This window comes from Gorilla gorilla, chromosome 21 (assembly GCF_029281585.2).
Source record: "Gorilla gorilla gorilla isolate KB3781 chromosome 21, NHGRI_mGorGor1-v2.1_pri, whole genome shotgun sequence".
NCBI lineage: Eukaryota > Metazoa > Chordata > Mammalia > Primates > Hominidae > Gorilla > Gorilla gorilla.
This window is the reverse complement of record NC_073245.2, coordinates 13,113,317-13,133,018: the sequence shown is the minus strand read 5'-3', so window position 1 is coordinate 13,133,018 and position 19,702 is coordinate 13,113,317. Positions and strand designations below refer to the sequence as shown.

The window sequence follows — 19,702 nt, the reverse complement described above, 5'->3', positions numbered from 1 at the left end:
CCTATGTGCCACCTGTGTCCCTGCTACTGCCACCCCACCCCCACTGTGGGGAGGGGAAGCCCTCCCTGGGGAAGTGGAATGCAAGGGACAGAGTTTGTGGAGTGCCACCTGTGGTCTGTCACCTCCAACGTCGCACAGTGGGTGCTGGCCCAACAGTGAAACATGGAAGATCCAGGAGGCCTTTGCATGGCCATTTTTCCAGGGACTTGCAGGGAAAGCATTCTGGGAACAGCATGTGCAAGGGTCCAGAGGAGCGAGGGCTTGGGGCCACCGAGGCGCTGTGGCTGGTGAAGAGCAGTGAGGTGGGAGGGACCATCAGGGTGACAGCAAAGGGCCCTGTGACTCTCAGATGAAAGCTGCCTGCCGGGAGGCCGAGGCTTCGTGTGGAGCACTTGTGAACCATCCCATCTGTTGTGCGGATCCTGGAGTTTACAGGGCAGGGGCAGCACTGGTGGCGATGGAGGGAGGTGGGAGGACTGCCGACGGCAGGACACGGGGTGGGAATGGTTTGATGGAGGGAGAAGGTGCAGTGTTTCTGGCTTGCTCATTTGTTGGTGGGTCAGGGTCTCACAATGGCAGCCGACAACAGGGAATATGGCTCTGAGGCTCGGGGGAGTGCCCGGTGCGCAGCATCAGTGGTCAGCAGGAACACCTGGGGCTCACATCACCTCCTGGACTGGCCTGACACATGCCCCATGGACTAAGTTAGCCGACAGAAGAGATTGGCTGCATCTAAAACTGAAAATATATCTGAAATATGCAAATATCTGAAATATGCAAATATCTGAAACATGCAAATATCTGAAACATGCAAATATCCGAAACATGCAACTGTCTGAAATATGCAAAGAATTCCTGCAAACCAACAAAGGACAGCAGCCCCAACAGAAGAGGCAGAGGCCGTGAACAGGGGAAGAAGGAGGCGGAACCGTAAGAGGAGTAACGAGAGGTGCTCAGACCTCTTGGTAATTAGAAAAGCGTAAGCCCACATGAGACGCCACCTTAAACTGGGTAGCCTGGTGCTGAGTGGGAGATCTCAGAGCCCCGAGAACCAATCCAGGTGGGTATGAGCATGTTCTCCACCCTGCTGTCTGGGGACGGGTAGCGAGTGTGGAAAAACCGACTCAAAACATTTTCCTCTGCTCTCACTGTGCACAACAGTCAACACAGAAGACTTCTGTGACCAAGTGAGGGATTTGTCACGGGACAGCTGCTGGGTGCCCACCAATTCAATTCAACCCAACTGCTACCTGCCAGGAGATAGCTTCAGAAACCCCAAGTTGAGGGCTCAGTCCCACAAGAGCACCCCTTCCTTCCCACCAGTCTGAGGTCTGGGCCTGCAGAACTTGACACACTGTCTTCAACTTGGGGTTCCCACGACTCCTCTTTTAGGTTCAATTAATTTGCTAGAGTGGTTCACAAGTCAGGGAAACATTTACTTACATTTAGCAGGTTTTAATTTTGTTGTTGTTGTTGTTGAGACAGCATCTCACTCTCAATGTGCAAGGGCGTGATCTCGGCTCACTGCAACCTCCGCCTCCTGGGCTCAAGCGATTCTCATGCCTCAGCCTCCCAAATAGCTGGGATTACAGGTGCCTGCCACTACGCCTGGCTAATTTTTGTATTTTTAATAGAGACGGGGGTTTCACCATGTTGGCCAGGCTGGTCTTGAACTCCTGACCTCAAGTGATCTGCCTGCCTTGGCCTCCCAAAGTGCTGGGATTACAGGCATGAGCCACCAAGCCCAGCCTAAATTTTTTATTTTTTTATTTTTTAAGGGTTGGGCATTGATGGAGTTCCCAGTGATGAATAAGAGCTGAATGGGCCCAGGGCCTCAGCCCCACCCTACTGGCTTATTAAAAAGGCTATTACAGAGAATTCAGATGAAGAGATGCACGGGGCGAGGTGTGGGGGAAGGGGCACAGAGCTTGTGTGCCCTCCCTGGGGTGTCACCCTCCAGGAACCCCCACATGTTCGGCTATTCAGCAGCTCCCCAAACCCTGGCCTTTTGGGTTTTTATGGAGGTCTCATTATGCAGGCATGATTGAATAAACCACTGGCCACTGGTTATCAATTGAACCTTCAGCCCTGCCCCTCCCTGGAGGCGTGGCAGGGGGTGGAGACCGAAAGTCCCAGTCCTCTAGTCCTGTCTTGGTCTTTCCATAACCAAGCTACCTAGATGCTGCCAGCCACCTCATTAGCACACAAAAAGACATCAGTGTGGAGTTTCTGAGGATTTTAAAGTTGTTTGCTAGGAAAGGGGTCAAAGACCAAATACATATATGTTTTTTTTAATGAGACAGGGTCTCACACTGTTGCCTAGGCTGGAGTGCAGTGGCGCGATCACGGCTCACTGCAGCCTCCGTTTCCCTAGGCTCGGGATCCTCCCACCTCGGAATCCTGAGTAGCTGTGTCCACAGGCACGCACCACTATGCCCAGCAAATATTTGTATTTTTGTAGAGACAAGGTTTTGCCATGTTGCACAGGCTGGTTATGAAGTCCTGGGCTCAAGCAATCCTCCCACCTTGGCCTTCCAAAGTGCTGGGATTACAGGTGTGAGCCACCTTGCCTGGAACCAGATATATACTTCACAGTATCACAGGTAGCTAAAGTAAAAAAAATGGCCAGAAAGTGTTGTGTGCACCCAGGACAAAATTCTGGAGGAGCTGAACAGGAAACACAGAGAGGTGCCCTGCCCCAAGCCTATGTACCCACCCCACCCAGGCAGCATGTGATTCTTCTTTGGAGTCCCCCATCAGTAGCCTGGGTGTTCCCTGCACAGGGGGGCTACATCCATGATCAACTGGCAAGGAGCAGGCAGGCCCCCAGCACCCCATGTCTGAGGCCCAGCCAGACATCTCCCACCCACAAGGAGGCTCAGGAGGCTGGGCAGGGACGCAGCACCTCCTGGGGATTTAACCCAGCCGGGGCTTGCAGGCAAGAGGGGAGTGAAGGAATGACACTCTGTCCTCACCCAGGGCCATCCTGCTGGATGGAGTCACAGGGACGGCAGGGGCCTCTCCAGAGCTGCCTGTGGGCACAGAAGCAAGCCTGGGGGTGCCCCACCAGCCTGAGCCCATCACGCCCCCCTTGAATATCCTTGGGGTTGAGCACTCTGACAAGGGAGCCACCTGGGGAAGTCCCTTCCAGGGAATGGCTTCGCCAGGGCACAGAGTAAGGGCGTGTGGCATAAGCAGGGCCTCCCAAGGGGCCTGCAGCCCGCAGGCTGAACTGTGGCAATCAAGCCAAGTGGGGTTGAGGACTCCAGCCCCTCCCCACCATAAAAATGAACTGGCCATTGTAATTGTAAACCAACATTTTCGCAGCTCTGATGTGTAACAGCATAAGGCAAAAGCACTGGGCGTGCCACACTGCCCAGCCCCCAACCCAGCAAGGCTTCATGGAGGCCCTGGCACTACCTGCGGGTGGGGGGCAGCATGGATCCAGGGTGGAGGTCAGCCCACAATGCATGCCATTGAATGAGGCAAGAACTCGAGTGGAGATGTAACACTCCAGCTCACAGTGGCATCCGAATGCCTTCCACACCGTGCTGCCCGTGTCCCCATCCCCACCCCCACCCAAAAAACTTCCTGCACCTGCCAAAGGAGACTGAGACAGACACCTGCCTGGGGCAGGGTTCAAAACAGATATAGCTGGTTTATTTTGGAAACAAGTCTCATCCAGAAATGTTATTTATTGCATTTTAAAAACATGGAAGGCGATTTGCATGGTTCCTCCCCAAGCCCTCACTCCCAGCAAGTACAGCTTTACCACCCAAGGTCCTTTCAGGACCCCAGGCCTGGGGGCTGCAGGAGAGAGCAGTGAATCCTAAGGGCAAGAGAATGGCGTCCACCTGCCAGAATTTCTCAGAGCAGAGCCACCTGCTCCTCCAGACAGGCCGGTGAGGCTACTCGACACCCCCACAAAGGGGAAACCCTGAAGGAAGTACTTCAAGGGGTGCCTGCCCGATGCGGGAGGTTTTGGGCTAGCCCTCCCCAGATCCCTGGCCTGAGGGGCCTCCTCCAGCTGCAGAAGTCAAGCTGCCAAACTGCCAAAGTACTCCTGCAGCTCCAGCAGGGCCCGGAAGCGATGGGAGACAGCGTTCTTCTCCGCCTTAGGCATCTCTGCGTACCTGAGGGGTGACAGTAGCAGCTCAGGGAGCCCAGATTCAGGAAGGAAGTGCACCCCCTCCCTACTCTACCTCATCTCATCCCTGGAGACCAAAGCTCACAGACCCCAAGGAAAGGGGAGTGGGGCCCAGCAGCTCCTGGCAGCCAGTGAATTTTTAAAAATCGGAAAAAGTTTTCAATTCCCCTGTAGGCAGAAACCCCAATGAATGAGCATGGAGGGGTATTAAACTTGCTCTAGTGTGCCCAAAAGTCATTAAGGGAAGCTGGGGACAGGGGGGATGAGCTGCATGTTTGATCAGCTTTGTCATCTGTTGACAGGAAGCAGTGGGGCCTGACAGAGCAAACACAGCAGTCTCCTCTAATGCGCTGAGGGCAGGGGAGCACTTGAACAGCTGGCCAGGGGCCCGACCTCCATGCCAGCACCGCAGTGAGGTGAGAATCCCATACCCCGCCCGTGGCCTGCAGACTGCTCTGTGCAAGACGGCAGCCAGCAGCCACCAGCCAGGTGTGGCTATTTAAATGGATTAACACTGAATAGAAATATTCCGTTTCTGGGTCTCACCGCATGCAAGTGCTCCACAGCCCCATATGGCTAGTGGCTGGTTCCACAATGTCCTCGCCCCTGCTGGGGCTATTGTGGGGCCTCACACTGCGCTCCCTAAGGGCCCCTCCAGCTTGGAAAGCCTGATTCCAACAATGGCCCGTGCCTTGTGTGAATAAGGGGCGATTTGTGCAAACTACAGAGAACAACTGGTACTTGGAGGGCATAAAATAGTGCCCACCAGAGGCTGCAAAAGCCTGGACATTTTCCCAACCTAGATGGGGGTCAGAAAATGATGCCATAAAACTGTCAGATGTGGCCAGGCGCGGTGGCTCACGCCTGTAATCCCGGCACTTTGGGAGGCCGAGGTGGGCGGATCACCTGAGGTCAGTTTGAGACCAGCCTGGCCAACATAGTGAAACCCCGTCTCTAACAAAAATAACAAAAATTAGCTGAGCACGGTGGTGCGTGCCTGTAATCTCAGCTGAGACAGGAGAATTGCTTGAACCTGGGAGGCAGAGGGTGCAGTGAGTTGAGATCACGCCGTTGCACTCCAGCCTGGGCAACAAGAGTGAAACTCCATCTCAAAAAAAAAAAAAAAAAAAAAAAAAGTCAGATGTACAGCTTACAAGCCAAGGCCAGAAAGGCGAAACCACTGGCTACACAGCTGATGTGGGGTGACCTGGAGCCTTAGAGCCCAGGACTCTCAGTGCCATCTGGCTGCCTCCCCAACCACGGACTGGGCCACCCAGATTCCTAGTGTCCACCCCAGCAGAGCTGCCTGTGGCTGGAACAGCACCCTGGGAGCCTCCCCTGCCCATATCCGCATGCCTGCACTTGGGCGGGGCACTGGCCCAACCCAAACCATGGCTGTACCAACCCCACACCCCAGGGAAGAAAGCAGGGCTCCTTACGTCTGCTCATATCCATCAGGCTGAAAGCAGGGGTCCCAGCCAAAGTCCTGGCAGCCTCTGGGTGCCACGATCCGGCCCTGCCACGGGAAAGGGGGGACAGGTGTGTAACTGGGTCCAGAGGACAAGCACGAGGAGGGCAGTGGCCAGTATGAGTTTGGTGAGTTTGTGAATTTGATTTGACCCAACTTACGCAAAATGTAGTTGCAAGGCCCCTACAGCACCTGCAAATGTTTGCTGAATACAATAAAAAGCAGAGCGGGGCAGCTCTTCCCTCACACACGGGGAGGAGGCACGGACCCACAGGACCACCAGCACCTCCGGGGCCACGCGCCCTCGCCACACCCGGGACAAATTGGGACATCACTGAAGAACAATGAGGCTACTTTGAAAGATAGACAGAAAGAAAGATAGACAGAAAACGTTTTCTCCTAATAGGAAGCTGAGTACGCTGAACTCTGTGGACAAGCCAGATGCCGGCTGCTATGAAGCGTTCCTGAAAATACAAGGAAGACTTTAACAATAAGATGAAACACCGCAACAGGAAGCAGGTACCCAACTCCCACTTCGTGAACACATTAGTGAGTACAATAAATACTGGCTGTAGTAGGGAAATTCCACAGTGAAAATGTTAGAAAAAGAACAAATTGTAATCCAGTGACATGAAATGTCATGTTGTTATCAAAGTAAAAAAAAAAAAAGAAAAAGAAAATCTGGCCAGGCGCGGTGGCTCATGCCTGTAATCCCAGGACTTTGGGAGGCTGAGGTGGGAAGATCACTTGAGCCCAGGAAATTGAGACCAGCCTGGGCAACATGGCAAAGGCGAAACCCCATCTCTACAAAAAATACAAAAATTAGCCTAGCCTGGTGGTGTAAGCCTGTAGTCCCAGCTACTTGGTGGGAAGACTGCTTGAGCCCAAGAGGTCGAGGCTGCAGTGAGCTGTGATCCAGTCCGGGCGACAGACTGAGACAAACACTCCAAACAAACAAACAAACAAACACTCCAAAAAACAAACAAAAAAACCCAAAAGATTCTAACTGAAAAAATACAAGGAACCAGGTGTGGTAGCTCACGCCTGTAATCTCAGTGCTTGGGGAGGCCGAGGAGGGAGGATGGTTTAAACCCAGGAGTTTGAGACCAGTCTGGGCAACACAGTCAGACCCTATCTCTACCAATTTTTTTTTTTTTTTTAATTAGCCAGATGTGGTAGCTCGCACCTGAGGTCCTAGCTACTCGGAAGGCTGAGATGGGAGGATGACTTGAGCCTGAGAGATCAAGGCTGCTATAAACTGTAATCACGCCACTGCACTCCAGCCTGGGTGACAAAGCAAGACCCTGTCTCAAAAACATTTTTTTTTTACTTTTTAAAAAATACAATGGAGGTGGTACATGACTGGGATTAGTCACATAAATGCCAAGTAATTTAGACCCAAAGGCAAATTCTGCTTCTGCCGTGAGGAGCTGCGTGACTAAGGCCAGTTACTGAACCTCAACCATGCAACAAATGTTTTTTGCTCACGCCTATAATCCCAGCTACTCGGGAGGCTGAGGCAGGAGAATTGCTTGAACCCAGGAGATGGAGGTTGCACTTTAGGAGAATGAGGCCAGCGGATCACTTAAGGTCGGGAGTTCAAGACCAGCCTGGGCAACATAGTGAAACCCTGTCTCTACCAAAAATACAAAAATTAGCCGGGTGTGGTGGTGCACGCCTGTAGTCCCAGTTACTCTCCGGGGTGGGAGATCACCTGAGCCTGGGAGGTGGAGGCTGTCGTGAGCAGTGATAGGCAGTAGGGGGTGTTGAATACATCTCACGGAAGGAATAAGTTTGGGCAAATAATTAAGGTTTTTTTTTTGTTTTTTTTTTTTTTTTGAGACTGGGTCTCACTCCGTCACTCCATGGCTGGAGTGCAGGAGTGCGATCATAGCTCACTGTACCGTCAAACTCCGAGGCTCAGGTGATCCTCCCACCTCAGCCTCCCAAGTAGCTAGGACTACAGGTGTGCACCACCATGTCTGGCTATTTATTTATTTTTGAGACAGGGTCTGGCTATGTTACCCAGGCTGGTCTCAAACTTCTGGCCTCAAGCAATCGTCCTGCCTTTACTTCGCAAAGTGCTGGGATTCCATGTGTGAGCCTCTGTGCTCAGCCTCTTTTTTTTTGGGACAGAGTCTCACTCTTGTTGCCCAGGCTGGAGTGCAGTGGCGAGATCTCAGCTCACTGCAACCTCCGCCTCCTGGGTTCAAGTGATTCTCCTGCCTCAGCCTCCCCAGTAGCTGGGATTACAGGTGCCTGCCACCATGCCCAGATATTTTTTGTATTTTTAGTTGAGACGGGGTTTTGCTGTGTTATCCAGGCTGTTCTTGAACTCCTGACCTCAGGTGATCCACCCGCCTCAGCCTCCCAAAGTGCTGGGATTACAGATGTGAGCCACCACGCCCGGCCTCATTTTAAAATTGTTTGCAAAGAGGGGTCTTGTTATGGTGTCCAGGCTGATCTTGAACACCTGGGCTCAAGAAAGCCTCCCGCTGGGGCCTCGCAAAGTGCTAGGATTACAGGTGTAAATCACCAAACCTGGCCAAGAATTAACATTCTATGCTTGAACCCTGGAGGCGGAGGTTGCAGTGAGCCGAGACACCACTGCACTCCAGCCTGGGCAACACAGCAAGACTTTGTCTCAAAAAAAAAAAAAAAAAAAAAAAGAATTAAGATTCTATTATACATAAACATGAAAAGCTGGAAAGGCTGAGAGATAGTCAAGCACCTTGGCAGTTGGATAAGGAAATCTGAGCTTAGAGAAGTCTGGGCTACAGATGTAGCTTTGATCCAAGTGTGGTTTCTTACTAACAAAAAATAAATAAATAAATAAAATAAATAGAAAAAAATAGCTTTGGGAATTGTCACCTTCAGTTTGCACTTCTGGGTCTATCAGGCCTCAGGAGCTGTTAGCCAACTGTTTCCCTGAAACAACAGCCTCAGGGGTCAAACAGGTTTCAGAATTGACAACACTTCCATTGTCCTGCCCAGGGGCACCCGTCAGCAAGGCGTAGGCAACTACTCTGGCCCCAGGGAACCCTTTCCACCACCCTCCTAGGATTGACAGCACTTCTACCTATGCTGCCCAGGGGAGCCTCTCAGCAAGGCACAGGTATCTCTGGCCCCAAGGCGCCCTTCCCACCACCCTCCCGCAGGCTCGGGGCGGTCGGCTCGGGTCGCGGCACCCCCTGGCGGCGCGCGGCGGGAACTGCATCAAGGTGGGTACCCACCGAGGTCCGGCCCCTGAACAGGCGCACGGGCTGGCTTGGGTCCCCGGTGCTGAGTGCAAACGTGCAGAGCGCATAGGCTGACTTGTCCTCGAACCCGGCCAGGAGCTGGTGGAGACCTGCGGGTGGGCAGTGAGGGCTCAGTGCATCCCTAATGGCCAACTCCCACCCCCACTCCCAAGACGCCCACTAAGGGTGGGGAGGGAGGAATTCCCTAAAAGGGGAAATTAGGTCTCAGTTGGGGTAGCGGGGGCGGCAGAGTCCCAGGCAGTGGGACTAGGCTTGAAATGGAAGTCTCTGGGCATTCTCGCTTCCCTCTGGCACAGGCTGAGGATACAAGGCTTTATTTAAAGTCAGAAAACTAGCCAATGCAGTGTGGACCTTGTTTGATTTCCTGATTCAAAACTAGCCAACTGTAGGCCGGGCGTGGTGGCTCACGCCAGTAATCCCAGCACTTTGGGAGGCTGGGTCGGGCAGATTATGAGGTCAGGAGATCGAGACCATCCTGGCTAACACGGTGAAACCCCGTCTCTACTAAAATACAAAAAAATTAGCCGGGCGTGGTGGCTGATGCCTGTAGTTCCAGCTACTCGGGAGGCTGAGGCAGGAGAATGGTGTGAACAAGGGAGGCGGAGCTTGCAGTGAGCCGAGATCGCGCCACTGCACTCCAGCCTGGGCGACAGAGCGAGACTCCATCTCAGGAAAAAAAAAAAAAAAAAAACACACAAAAACTAACCAACTGTAATAGGCACTTTTTCTACAACCAAGGAAATCCAAAAAATGATTATGTAATATTAAAAAATGATTATATTTTACTTGTTTAACAGTTTTTAAATTTTTCACCTTTTAGAAATACAGTGGCTGCACTCGGTGGCTCATACCTGTAATCCCAACACTTTGGGAGGCCAAGGCAGGTGGGTTGCTTGAGCTCAGGAGTTTGATATCAGCCCCAGCAACATAGCAAGACCTCACCTCTACAAAAAACACAAAAATTAGCTAGGCATGGTGGCTTACACCTGTAGTCCCAGCTCCTCAGGAGGCTAAGGTGGGAGGATGGCTTGAGCCCTGATGGTGGGCAGTGAGCCGAGATTGAGCCACTGCACTCCAGCCTGGGCAACACAGGGAGACCCTTGTCTCCAAAAAAAATTAAAACAAATAAAAATAAAAATAAATACAAGCTGAAGAACTTACTGATATGATGTCTGTGATTTGCCTTAAAATACTGGACTGAGGAAAAATAAGGGGGGTTACAGATGTCACAAAATAGGCCTTGTGCTGATAACCCTGGAAGCTGGTTGATGGCAACTGAGGTTCATTATTCTACTATGCTTTTTTTAATTGACAAATAATAACTGTATATATTTATGCCCATTATCCTATTATGATATTCTACTATGCAGGTTTGAAACGCTCTATAATGTAAAGTGTTTTTAAAAGCACATAAGGACGGGTGCGGTAACTCATGCCTGTAATCTCAGCATTTTGGAAGCCCGAGGTGGGTGGATCACCTGAGGTTAGGAATTCGAGATCAGCACGGCCAACGTGGTGAAACCCTGTCTCTACTAAAAATACAAAAATTAGCTAGGCGTGGTGGCAGGCACCTGTAATCCCAGCTACTTGGGAGGCTGAGGCAGGAGAATCACTTGAACTCAGGAGGCAGAGGTTGCAGTGAGCCAAGATCACGCCACTGCACTCTAGCCTGGGCAATGGAGTGAGGTTCTGTCTCAAAAAAATAAAATAGGCTGGGAGTGGTGGCTCACGCCTGTAATCCCAGCACTTTGGGAGGCCGAGGTGGGACCACCTGAGGTCAGGAGTTTGAAACTAGCCTGGCCAACATGGCGAAACTCCGTGTCTACTAAAAATACAAAAATCAAGCCGGGCTCAGTGGATCACGCCTGTAAACCCAGCCCTTTGGGAGGCTGCGATGGGTGGATCGCCTGAGGTCAGGAGTTCGAGACCAGCCTGGCCAATATAGTGAAACCCCTCTACAAAAAATACAAAAAATTAGCTGGTCGTGGTGGCAGGTGCCTGTAATCCCAGCTACTAGGGAGGCTGAGGCAGGAGAATCACTTGAACCCAGGAGGCGGAGGTTGTAGTGAGCCGAGATCGTACCATTGTGCTCCAGCCTGGGCAACAAGAGTGAAACTTGTCACACACACACAAAAAAAGGCCAGGCATGGTAACTCACACCTGTAATCCCAGCATTTTGGGAGGCCGAGGCAGGCAGATCACGAGGTCAGAAGATTGAGACCATCCTGGCCTACATGGTGAAATCCCAACGCTACTAAAAATACAAAAATTAGCTGGGCATGGTGGCACATGCCTGTAGTCCCAGCTACTCAGGAGGCTGAGGCAGGAGAATCGCTTGAATCCGGGAGGTGGAGGTTGAAGTGAGCCGAGATCACGCCACTGCACTCCAGCCTGGGCGACAGAGCAAGACTTTGTCTCAAAAAAAAAAAAAAAAAAAAAAAAAACTTAGCCAGCATGCTGGCGCATGCCTGTAATCCCAGTTGCTTGGGAGGCTGAGGCAGGAGGATCGCTTGAACCAGGGAGGCAGAGGTTGCAGTGAGCCGAGATTGACGCACTGCACCCCAGCCTGGGCGACAGTGAGACTCCATCTCAAAAATATAAATAAGTAAACAAATAGGCTGGGTGTTGTGACTCACACCTGTAATCCCAGCACTTTGGGAGGCCAAGGTAGGAGGATCACTTGAGGTCAGGTGTTCGAGACTGGCCTGGCCAATATGGTGAAACCCCCTCTCTACTAAAAATACAAAAATAAGCAGGGCGTGGTGGTGGGCACCTGTAATCCCAGCTACTTGGAAGGCTAAGGCAGGAGAATCGCTTGAACCCAAGAGGCAGAGGTTGCAGCGAGTCGAGATCACACCAGTGTACTCCAGCCTGGGCAACAGAGTGAGACTCTGTCTCTAAATAAATAAAAGCACATAAAGAGGGGACATTTTGGCTTGCAACTGTGGGTGACAGGATATGCACTGCTGGGGTCCAGGAGGGGCAGTCCTCCAATTCTCAGGGCAGGCCCTGGCTAAGGTAGTCACAAGGGCCAAGTTCCTCTTGAAACCCAAAATTAAGTACAGCCCCTTTGTTCCTCAACCCTACAGCTCCCATCATCCCTCCCCCACACAGTGCTCTCTGGAGTACAGGGTATGAGCTGCAGGTGCTAGATGGGGAAAATGAGGTGGAGGCTCCATGGTGGGGGCTAGAACCTGGGACTCCTGATTACTAGTTGGGGTCCCTCCCCTAGACAAAGCCCAGATTCTCATTCCCAACAGATCCAGGGAAGAAACAAAGCGGATAATACCTTCAGGCTTTAACTTCTCCAGAAACCACTTTCTGCAAGAGAAATAAAGGACAGTCAGACACCAGGAGCAGCTGGATCTTCTTACCACCTTTTCCAGGCTGTTCCCTATTGACAGCCAAGGGGAAATGAAAAAGAATGCCTCCAAGGGCCAGGCGAGGTGGGTCCCGCCTATAATCCCAGCACTTTGGGAGGCTAAGGCAGGTGGATCGCTTGAGCTCAGGAGTTTGAGAAAAGCTTGGACAACATAGCAAAATTCTATCTCTACAAAAAATGCAAAAAAACTGGCTAGGCATGTGCCTGCAGTCCCAGCTACTTGGGAGGCTGAGGCAGGCGGATAGCTTGAGCCCAGGGAGTGAGCTGTGATCACACCACTGCACTCCTACCTCAGCGACAGACTGAGACCCTGTCTCACACACCAAAAATAAATAAATACAGGCCGGGCACAGTGGCTCATGCCTCTAATCCCAGCACTTTGGGAGGCTGAGGAGGGCGGATCACGAGGTCAGGAGATGGAGATGATCCTGGCTAACATGGTGAAACCCCGTCTCTACTAAAAATACAAAAAATTAGCCACGTGTGGTGGTGGGCGCCTGTAGTCCCAGCTACTCGGGAGGCTGAGACAGGAGAATGGCGTGAACGCGGGAGGCAGAGCTTGCAGTGAGCGGAGATCACGCCACTGCACTCCAGCCTGGGCGACAGAGCGAGACTCTTGTCTCAAAATAAAATAAAATAATTAAAAAATTAAAAATAAATAAATAAATACAAAAAATTAGCTGGGTGTGGTGATGCACACCTGTAGTCCCAGTTACCCAGGAGGCTGAGGTGGGAAGATCACCTGAGCCTGAGAGGTGGAGACTGCAGTGAGCTATGATCATGCCACTGCACTCCAGCCATCTGGGTAACAGAGAGAGACTGTATCAAAAAAAAAAAAAAAAAGAAAAAGAAAGGAAGAAAGAAATCAAGTTTTAGATTCCAACTTCCTTGTTTTCTCTTTCCTGAAATTAATCTACCTATGAATGTACTTCTCAAATGCGTGGGGTCCCCTTTACCATCTCCACTTACAGGTCGCATTCTCACACTTTACAAAAGAAAGGCATGCTTCTCCTATCCCGTCTTTCCTCGGGACAACGTGAAAGGCTGTTGATGCTAAGACAGGGAATGACCTGCAGTATCAGGTACCTCATCATTTAGCAGTTCTGGTGGTTTTGGGCCTGAGGCCCTGTAAGAGGGTGGAGGTAGTCACTCACATGTAGGGGCCGGGGAGCCCTCCAAGGGCATTGAAGCACAGACAGGTGTCCTCAACCAGTACGGGCCCCTGTACCTGCAGCACAAAGACATACAGCCCTGAGACCCATGATCACCATCCCCACCTGGAACGTCCAGGTCACCCGGGTCACCCAGGCTGGGGCCAGCCCTCAGCTAGCTGAGATCTGTGGCAGACAGTGCCATGGGAGCTGCCCTCGGCCAGTCTCTTAACTTTGGCCAATCTCTTATCTTATGAGGACACCAAGCTCTGGCCGATTGTTAAAGCTTGCTCCAGGCACAGCAGTGGGAGAGCTGGGATTCACACTCAGCCTGACTCTCCACAGCGTGCTTTCTCAGTTCCACGAACATGTGTGAATGCAGTGGTGGATGTGTGTGGGGAGGATGTAGGGCTGGAATCCATTGTCTGAGCATTTGGGGGAAGGGGAGTCTGTGTGTACGTGGGAGTGTATGGTGGTGGTCTGGGGGAGATACCATGTATTCAAGGCTGGCAAAGGAAGGCAGTGTTCCAAAGCCAATATTAACTGAACCCTAGAGGACTCTGGGCCGGTCCTAGAAAGCTCAACAAACTGTGTCTACTCTATTGTTTCTAGCAGGCGCAGGCCCCGGAAGCCACCTGGACAAGAAGAGCAAGTGTGGGACAAGGGCAGGGCAAGCACCTGGCGAACTGCCTCCTGACATTTCTGTATGGAAATCTCATCCGGCTCCCCCTGGTACTCCGGCACTTATCAGGGAAACAGACACACAGAAAGTCAGGTCACAGGAAGACAGAGAAATCCAACCATCTTTTAAAAATAAAACAAAACAGAGACATACGGTCAATTTTCTGTGCCACCAAAGTGCATGGAAACTTATCTCCTAGAATCTGAACGACCTGTTCCGAGAGAAAAGAGAACGTTTATCACCCTCTAATGATTCTCCATTACCATGTGAGCACGTGAGCTGTCATCCACCTTTCTCATCGATAACTCTCCTGCCCATCTCCTAAAGCTTACCAACTCAGGCCCGTGAGCCTCACCCCGGCTTTCAGGGTCCCACCCCAGCAAGCCAGCCCCTTCCATCTCCTCGCTTCTCTCTCTCTTCTACGTCAGGTCTCTGCTTGTGCTAAGCCCTCATCCAGAACACACTCTTCTCTTCTCAATGCTCCCAGAAACCCTAGCCATCCTCCCAGACCAGGAATTCTCTATCAGAAGACACCCAGAATTCAGGAGGCCTGTGAACATGGATTGGAAAAAAAAATCTTTATTCTTAGTAACCCTTAATTGAAATGTAGTATCTTTTTCAATTATGAATATAGGTAACAAACCAAAATATTACTAGCAGTTCCTGTGACTTTTAAACCTACTAAAATCACAGATGTTGTTATAACTCATTACAATTGCTGCAGATATCTCAAAATATCATTTATCTCGATATTTTAAAATTAAGGGGCTGGGTGCTGTGGCTCACGCCTGTAATCTCAGCACTTTTGGAGGCCAAGGTGGGCAGATTGCTTGAGCCCAGAAGTTTGAGACTAGCTTGAGCAACATGGCAAAACCCCATCTTTACAAAAAATACAAAAATTAGCTGGGCATAGTGGCATGTGCCTGAAGTTCCAGCTACTCAAGAGGCTGGGGCAGGAGGACTGCTTGAGCACAGAAGGTTGAGGCTACAGTGAGCCAAGATTGCACCATTGCACTCCAGCCTTAGGTGACAGAGTGAGACTCCGTCTCAAAAAAAAAAAATTAAGATAATTACTCATACATTGGTAGATTGAATCCTTTAATGCATTAATAAAGTATATATAACTAAATCACAAATATTTGTAACATTTTGATAATTGTTCTTCACTTTAGTTGACTTCCTTTGTAATCCTATGTATTTTATTTATTTTTTTGAGAGAGGGTCTCTCTCTCTGTCACCCAGGCTGGAGTACAGTGACACAAACACAGCTCACTAGAGCCTCAACCTCCTAGGCCCAAGAGCTCCTCCTCCCATGTACCTAGAACCACAGGTGGCCCAGGTACCATGCTTAGGCTAATTATTTGTAGAGCTAGGGTCTCACTTTGTTGCCCAGGCTGGTCTTGAACTCCTCAGCTCAAGAGATCCTCCTTGAGCCTCAGTCTCCCAAAGTGCTGGGATTACAGGTATGAACCACAGTGCCCAGCCTATAATACCATGTTATTTTATTTTGTACATTTGAAACTATTTTCCTGAGAAAGATTCCATAGGTTTCCTCAGTCTGCCAATGGCATACCACTAGTTAAGACTACCCGTTTGGCCAGGCGCGGTGGCTCACATATGTAATCTAACGCTTCGGGAGGCCCAGGCGGGCGGATCACCTGAGGTCGGGAGTTCGAGACCAGCCTGACCAACATGGAGAAACCCCATCTCCACTAAAAATACAAAAATTAGCTGGGTGTGGTGGCACACACCTGTAGTCCCAGCTACCAGGAAGGCTGAGGCATGAGGATTGCTTGAACCCAGGAGGCGGAGGTTGCAGTGAGCTGAGATCGTGCCACTGCACTCCAGCCTGGGCAACAGAGTGAGACTTTGTCTAAACAAACAAACAAACAAAACAAAACAAAACAAAAACACAGCTGGGCTAGGTGGTTCACGCCTGTAATTCTAGCACTTTGAAAGGCCGAAACGGGTGGAGGGTGGATCACTTGAGGTCAGGGGTTAGAGACCAGTCTGGCCAACATGACGAAATCCTGTTTCTACTAAAAATACAAAAATTAACCAGGCGTGGTGACGCATGCCTGCAATCCCAGATACTCGGGAGGCTGAGGCAGGAGAATTGCTTGAACCCAGGAGGCGGAGGCTGCAGTCAGCAGAGATCGCACCACTGCACTCCAGCCTGGGCGACAGAGTGAGACTCTGTCTCAAAGAAAAAAAAAAAAAAGACTACCTGTTCTAGGCCAAGTGTTCAAGTCCATGTTCTCCAAGGAGTCTCCCTTGGCTACTCTAGTGCCTTCTTCTTCTTCTTCTTCTTTTTTTTTTATTTGAAACAGAGTCTCACTCTGTCACTCAACTCTTACCCAGGCTGGAGTACAGTGGCGTCATCTCAGCTCACTGTAACCTCCGCTTCCTAGGTTCAAACGATTCTCCTGTCTCAGCCTCCCGAGTAGCTGGGACTACAGGCATGTGCCATCATGCCCAGTTAATTTTTGTATTTTTAGTAGAGATGGAGTTTCATGATGTTGGCCAGGCTGGTCTTGAACTCCTGACCTCAGATGATCTGCCCACCTCAGCCTCCCAAAGTGCTGGGATTACAGGCGTGAGGCACCGCACCCGGGTTCCAGCTCCTTCTTTAAATGAGGGCAATATTCTCAGCCAGAGGTTTGGGGTCTCATGCCCACTGTCCTGCATGGGCTCTGTTCAGGGTGGACTGCCTGACTGGTCTGGCCTCAGGATCCCAAACCTTTTTTCAGCAAAAGGCTCTGGTTCCTGAGAAGGCCACTCAGTCCTGGCACCAAAGTGACATCAGTCCCTCCCTACACTACAGGCAAATGTAGGTGTCCCTAGTGATTACACCCCACTGGTCTGACTCAGACATATCCAGTGGGTGTCATCCTGATCCCCAACACATGACCCCCACTCCATGGCTATGGCTGATTGAACAGGGGCAAACTCTTGATTCAAGCAAAGCCAGTTGGAGCTGATATCTGGTAGAAGCCTCATTGTTCCATCCCCCAGCAGGGAAGAAAGGGGAAAGATATGAGCAGGAATAGGGATCAGCATCCAGAGAGAACAAGGACAAGTCAGCTTCTTGAGAGAACTTCAGGTCCTGTGGGACACGATAACACTATATTCCCACAGGAGTCATCTGGTGGCTTACATGAGCTCCCTGTGTGTTTCTGTTACTTGCTAGCCACAAAGTCCCTGCAAACAGAAACTTTAGATCCACTGCCTCCTTTACTCCTCCTCTCTATAGCGCTGTGAAGCAAATGTCCTGCATCATCCCTATTTCACACACGCGAAAAGAGGTTAGAACATTTCAGGACGGTGGTAGGGCACGGACTGCTCAGTGTGGAACTCCGTCCCACGCCCTCTCTGGGTCCTGCTAGCCCTGCCCCAGCAGCGGGATGTGGATAAGTCCCAGAAGAGTGTCGGGACACTGGGTTGGGGTCTACTTCAATAGGTGACCTTCGGGGCGGTTGTTAAGAGCCCCGCTACTCCTCCGGGTCCCGCAGTCGCTGGGGATCTGTCGAGACCCTCGTTCCCTCGCCAACCCCGGGGCGCCCCGATTCTGCAGCCACTCCCTTCTTGCGCCCCAGCTTTTCCACACAGCCGGGTCAGGACCCATTCTTCCGGGCTGAATTCTGTTCTCTCTCCATGCCTCCTCCCACGTGCTTCCCTCCTCCCGGAAGCCCCTTCTCCGCCCTATTCCCAGCCGCCTCCCAGTCAGCCCCCAACACCCTCCCGGCACCTCCTCCAGCTTCTTGGCGTTCCCCGTTACAAACACGATCTTCTTCCCCACCAATGAGGCCGCCATGGTGATCCCCGGTTACCCAGCTGAGCCACCGAAAACTCCTTGGCGTCCAGTGACAGAAAACTTCCGGCTGGTGGCGGAAGTGAACGGCTCAGTTTCCGGCCAGGGGTCCCGGGGAAAGCCGACCCGGACCCCAAGGCGCGTATCGGGCGAGTGGGCTCGCGGTGGCGGCCTAGCCCACAGCGTCCGATTTGCTGGGGGCCTCCCGAGCCTGGAGATTGAGTGACCCATCCCTCCTGCCTAAGGGACGCTATCTTCAAGAACCGGAAGAGACCACTCCCACCCCCACCCCTCCCCTGCTTTCGCTCTTCTCTGCAATGGGGTCTCCGAAAGGAGAAGACTTGCAGCCCTGTGATCCTGGAGGTTTGCGCTCTCCTATGCTGTCTCAAAAAACTGCCTCCTTCTAGGCAAGGGCTTCCAAACCCTCATCCTGATCTCACCTTCAGCCTTACCCGCCAGCTATGATCCACTCGACTGTGAACTTAAACTCGGCATAGCCTAAAACAAGCCCAAACTTCTCACCCGTTTTCACTCCTAGGCTTGAGAGCTCAGTATGTAGAGTTCCTCACTTCCTCATCCCTCCAGCCTCTCAAATCTATCACCCCTTCTCCGTGGCCACCGTTTCAGCCAGATCTTTGCATTCCAAACACAACAGAAAGTAGGAAGTGCCCTCTCAAAGGTGGGTCTGCTGAACCTCTGCTGATACTCTCTTTGCAGCAAGTCATCTGACTCCCTCCTCCAGAGACTCAGCCCCCTGCCCCCCGCCTGGAACCCCGTGTCAGTACCTCTTGAATGGCCACTTCTGCCCATGGACAAGAAAGGGAGGGAGTCTGAGTTCTTACCAAGCTCCTCAGGCCATTCTGATGCTCATCAAAGTGTGGGAAAGCCCGGTGGCTCACGCCTGTAATCCCAGCACTTTGGGAGGCTGAGGCGAGTGGATCATCCGAGGTCAGGAGTTTGAAACCAGCCTGACCAACATGGAGAAACCCCGTCTCTACCAAAAAGTACAAAATTAGCTGGGCATGGTGGTGCATGACTGTAATCCCAGTTCAGAGAATTCAGGATTCAGGAGAATCGCCTGAATTCGGGAGGTGGGGGTTGCAGTGAGTGGAGATCGTGCCATCGGACTCCAGCCTGGGCAACAAGAGCAAAACTGCATCTGAAAAAGAAAAAAAATGTGTGGGAACCACTGCTTTGGGTGGTGACCTGTTTTCTTTTATTGAAGCAGAAACACTAACCATTATGCAGAGTCCCTAGAGGAGTGGCCATGGGGATTTGGGGGCAGAGGAGGGCTTGGAGGACATCAGTTACCCCGAGGAGCCTGAAAAGAAGAAAAACAGCCCACCTTACATGGATGCCTTTCTTGGATCTTAGCCAGCTCAAGCCCCAGCTCAGGAAAACCTTCCCTGAGCTCCCTTTCATCTGCTTGCATAGCACTGACCTCTGCACTGCAAATAGATATTCATTTGTGTGATTCTGTTTTCTCTTCTAAAAATCCTAATGGTAAAAACCGTATCTGTTTTTGCTCACCTCTCTTTTTATTTTCTTTCTTTCTTTTTTTTTTTTTTTTGAGACGGAGTCTTGCTCTAGTCACCTGGGCTGGAGTGCAATGGCATGATCTTGGCTCACTGCAACCTCTGTCTCCTGGGTTGAAGCGATTGTCCTGCCTCAGCCTCCTGAGTAGCTGGGACTACAAGCACCCACCACGACGCCCAGCTAATTTCTGCATTTTTAGTAGAGACGGGGTTTCACCATGGTGGCCAGGCTGGTCTCGAACTCCTGACGTCGTGATATGCCCACC

At 51.3% G+C, this 19,702-nt stretch overlaps 1 protein-coding gene across 3 annotated transcripts; it reads right to left on the bottom strand.

Annotated features, from left to right (window-relative positions):
• Positions 1–3,638: 3,638 nt before the first annotated feature.
• ITPA (inosine triphosphatase) lies at positions 3,639–19,217 on the bottom strand. 3 transcript variants are annotated; one of them, XM_055372458.2, is made up of 9 exons: positions 19,140–19,217; positions 18,744–19,060; positions 14,244–14,301; positions 14,087–14,151; positions 13,412–13,485; positions 12,165–12,196; positions 8,849–8,964; positions 5,587–5,663; positions 3,639–4,133 (listed from the first exon to the last, which is right to left on the bottom strand). In XM_055372458.2, the coding sequence occupies exons 2-9, from the start codon at positions 18,933–18,935 to the stop codon at positions 4,037–4,039; spliced, it is 711 nt and encodes a 236-aa protein (XP_055228433.2). In that variant the 5' UTR covers positions 18,936–19,060; positions 19,140–19,217; the 3' UTR covers positions 3,639–4,036. The 3 variants fall into 3 exon arrangements, with proteins under 3 accessions (XP_055228433.2, XP_063558123.1, XP_004061774.1); XM_063702053.1 differs by lacking the exons at positions 18,744–19,060; positions 19,140–19,217 and adding exons at positions 6,034–6,079; positions 17,839–18,105 and having other exon boundaries at positions 8,845–8,964; XM_004061726.5 differs by lacking the exons at positions 18,744–19,060; positions 19,140–19,217 and adding an exon at positions 17,839–18,143.
• Positions 19,218–19,702: the final 485 nt, after the last annotated feature.

Excerpts from the sequence above, each read along its gene's own strand:
- ITPA (XM_063702053.1), bottom strand. The coding sequence starts at position 17,904 with ATGGCGGCCTCATTGGTGGGGAAGAAGATCGTGTTTGTAACGGGGAAC. Across the intron at positions 14,302-17,838 it reads ACGCCAAGAAGCTGGAGGAG|GTCGTTCAGATTCTAGGAGA; the intron begins GTGCCGGGAGGG and ends CTCTCGGAACAG. Across the intron at positions 13,486-14,086 it reads GTCAGGAGGCAGTTCGCCAG|GTACAGGGGCCCGTACTGGT; the intron begins GTGCTTGCCCTG and ends TTTGTGCTGCAG.